Source organism: Micropterus dolomieu, unplaced genomic scaffold (assembly GCF_021292245.1).
Source record: "Micropterus dolomieu isolate WLL.071019.BEF.003 ecotype Adirondacks unplaced genomic scaffold, ASM2129224v1 contig_13806, whole genome shotgun sequence".
In the NCBI taxonomy this organism is placed as follows: domain Eukaryota; kingdom Metazoa; phylum Chordata; class Actinopteri; order Centrarchiformes; family Centrarchidae; genus Micropterus; species Micropterus dolomieu.
The window spans coordinates 1-1,721 of record NW_025742792.1 but is presented as its reverse complement, the minus strand read 5'-3'; the positions used below and the strand labels follow the sequence as shown (position 1 = coordinate 1,721).

Sequence of the window (1,721 nt, the reverse complement as noted above, 5' to 3'; positions counted from 1 at the left end):
TAAAAATCCAATGCTTATGAGGAGCTAGTCCTTGTATATACATTATGTCACGCATATTGACATCATGTGCTCAAATCATAACAAATACAGCAATGTTTATGCTTTGAATCGAGGTCATTAACTAGTGAAAAGAAATAAATGATTGAGTCATTGTATTGATTTATTGACAACTATTTTTTTTTTGAATTTGACAGGGATCCCGAGTCACGATTTGCCAGGGGAAGGCTCACAAAGATGTTATGCACAACTTTCCTGGACTCTCCCAGAGTTTAATAATTACATTTGCCAAAGCTTTCCCACAGTTAGCCTGAATGTAATTGGATTTCATCTCGCCAGAGTGGACAAGTCCAGGGTTCTGAGTAAAATTCAGGCAAATACACTGGAGGAGGTGAAGAGATCAGTTGGCAGAAGCAGGGTGTATATTATTCCCCAGACCAATATTACACTGCCACAGGTGAGTTGTTGTTGTATTTTCTCGCCAGCACTCCTTTTAATGTTAGCACACTGATGATAGTTACTAAACAGGCTTTTTGTTTTGTCCGTCAAGATCCCAGGACCTGAAAGAACTCGTACCCTGCCAGAAACATCTCCACCTGATGGACCTGAGTCTCTACCTGCTTCTTCATCATCCACACCACCAATGGCCACACCCACTACTTCACCATCAGCCGTCAGACCAGCAGTCTCACCTGCTGCCCCCCCAGCAATTCATGTAGGTCCAGCCCTGTCCCCCGCACCATCAGCCATCAGACCTCCGGCCTCACCCGCTGTCGCCCAGGTCACACCGCCTGCTCCTACAGCACCCATCGGCATGCCACCGGTCACATCTAGTGCAAGTTCCCAGTCCCCTCCCCTTGGCGTCATGTCCCTGTCTTCGACGATGGACGGTGATGCGGGATCACCGAGGACAGACACGAACCTATCACTCGTAAGTTATTGTAAAGCAATAATACATTTGTATGTACTTTTGATAATTCACACCAAAGTAAAGAGTAATCCTAGTTAAAAAGTCATCCTTTTAGTTTTCAAAGCTAACCTCAGTGAAATATGTAAATGGTCATTCTTGTCAACCAACAGGAGGCAAGTTTGGATCCTGCACAGTGGGTGAACGCTGGCACCCCAGAGGTAAGTCTTAGTTCTGTGATAAGTCGCATTTAGGATGTTTAGCAAATATTGATATTTTGAGACATTTTCATTTCATGCAAAATTTGTACCTTCTAGGTCTTTTACAGAAGGGCCCGTATGGAACCACTCAACAGGTCTGTCATAGGTTTACAAACAGGTACCGTGTGTGACACTGCATTCACATAAACAGTCTCAATACTCATCTTTAAATTTGACAGAGAATATCAGAATACACACGTAGATTACCAAAACCAGTAGTCTGCAAAGACATTTGGGTCCAAAAAAGGCCTGACTATGTAATACTGACGCTGACAAATAAAACAAATCTGAGCTTTTAGGACTCCTGTCAATGACCTTGTTATTGCGGACCCTGAGGAAGCGGAGGAGGACGACATTATTGCAGTTCCATTTGAAAGTGACAGTCCTCCGTCGGTACGTTCAATTCTTTTACACTGCATTCAACTGGGAGAATAGTTTATTTTTATATGTAATTTTTAAGGACACAATACATTACACATACACTATAATAAAAGAATGAGATATTGCCACTATTTAAAAAGGAAATTCAAAGACCAGACCAACCTTTTTTGCCAGTC

The 1,721-nt window shown here is 42.5% G+C and overlaps 1 protein-coding gene across 1 annotated transcript in view; it reads left to right on the top strand.

Annotated features, from left to right (window-relative positions):
- LOC123966614 (nascent polypeptide-associated complex subunit alpha, muscle-specific form-like) overlaps positions 1–1,599 on the top strand; it is a 3,169-nt gene extending 1,570 nt beyond the window's left edge. Inside the window, exons 3-7 of the mRNA XM_046042756.1 lie at positions 195–454; positions 548–928; positions 1,078–1,125; positions 1,222–1,259; positions 1,464–1,599. Of these exons, the coding sequence (XP_045898712.1) occupies positions 195–454; positions 548–928; positions 1,078–1,125; positions 1,222–1,259; positions 1,464–1,599 (863 nt within the window). The remainder of the gene's footprint in view (positions 1–194; positions 455–547; positions 929–1,077; positions 1,126–1,221; positions 1,260–1,463) is intronic.
- Positions 1,600–1,721: the final 122 nt, after the last annotated feature.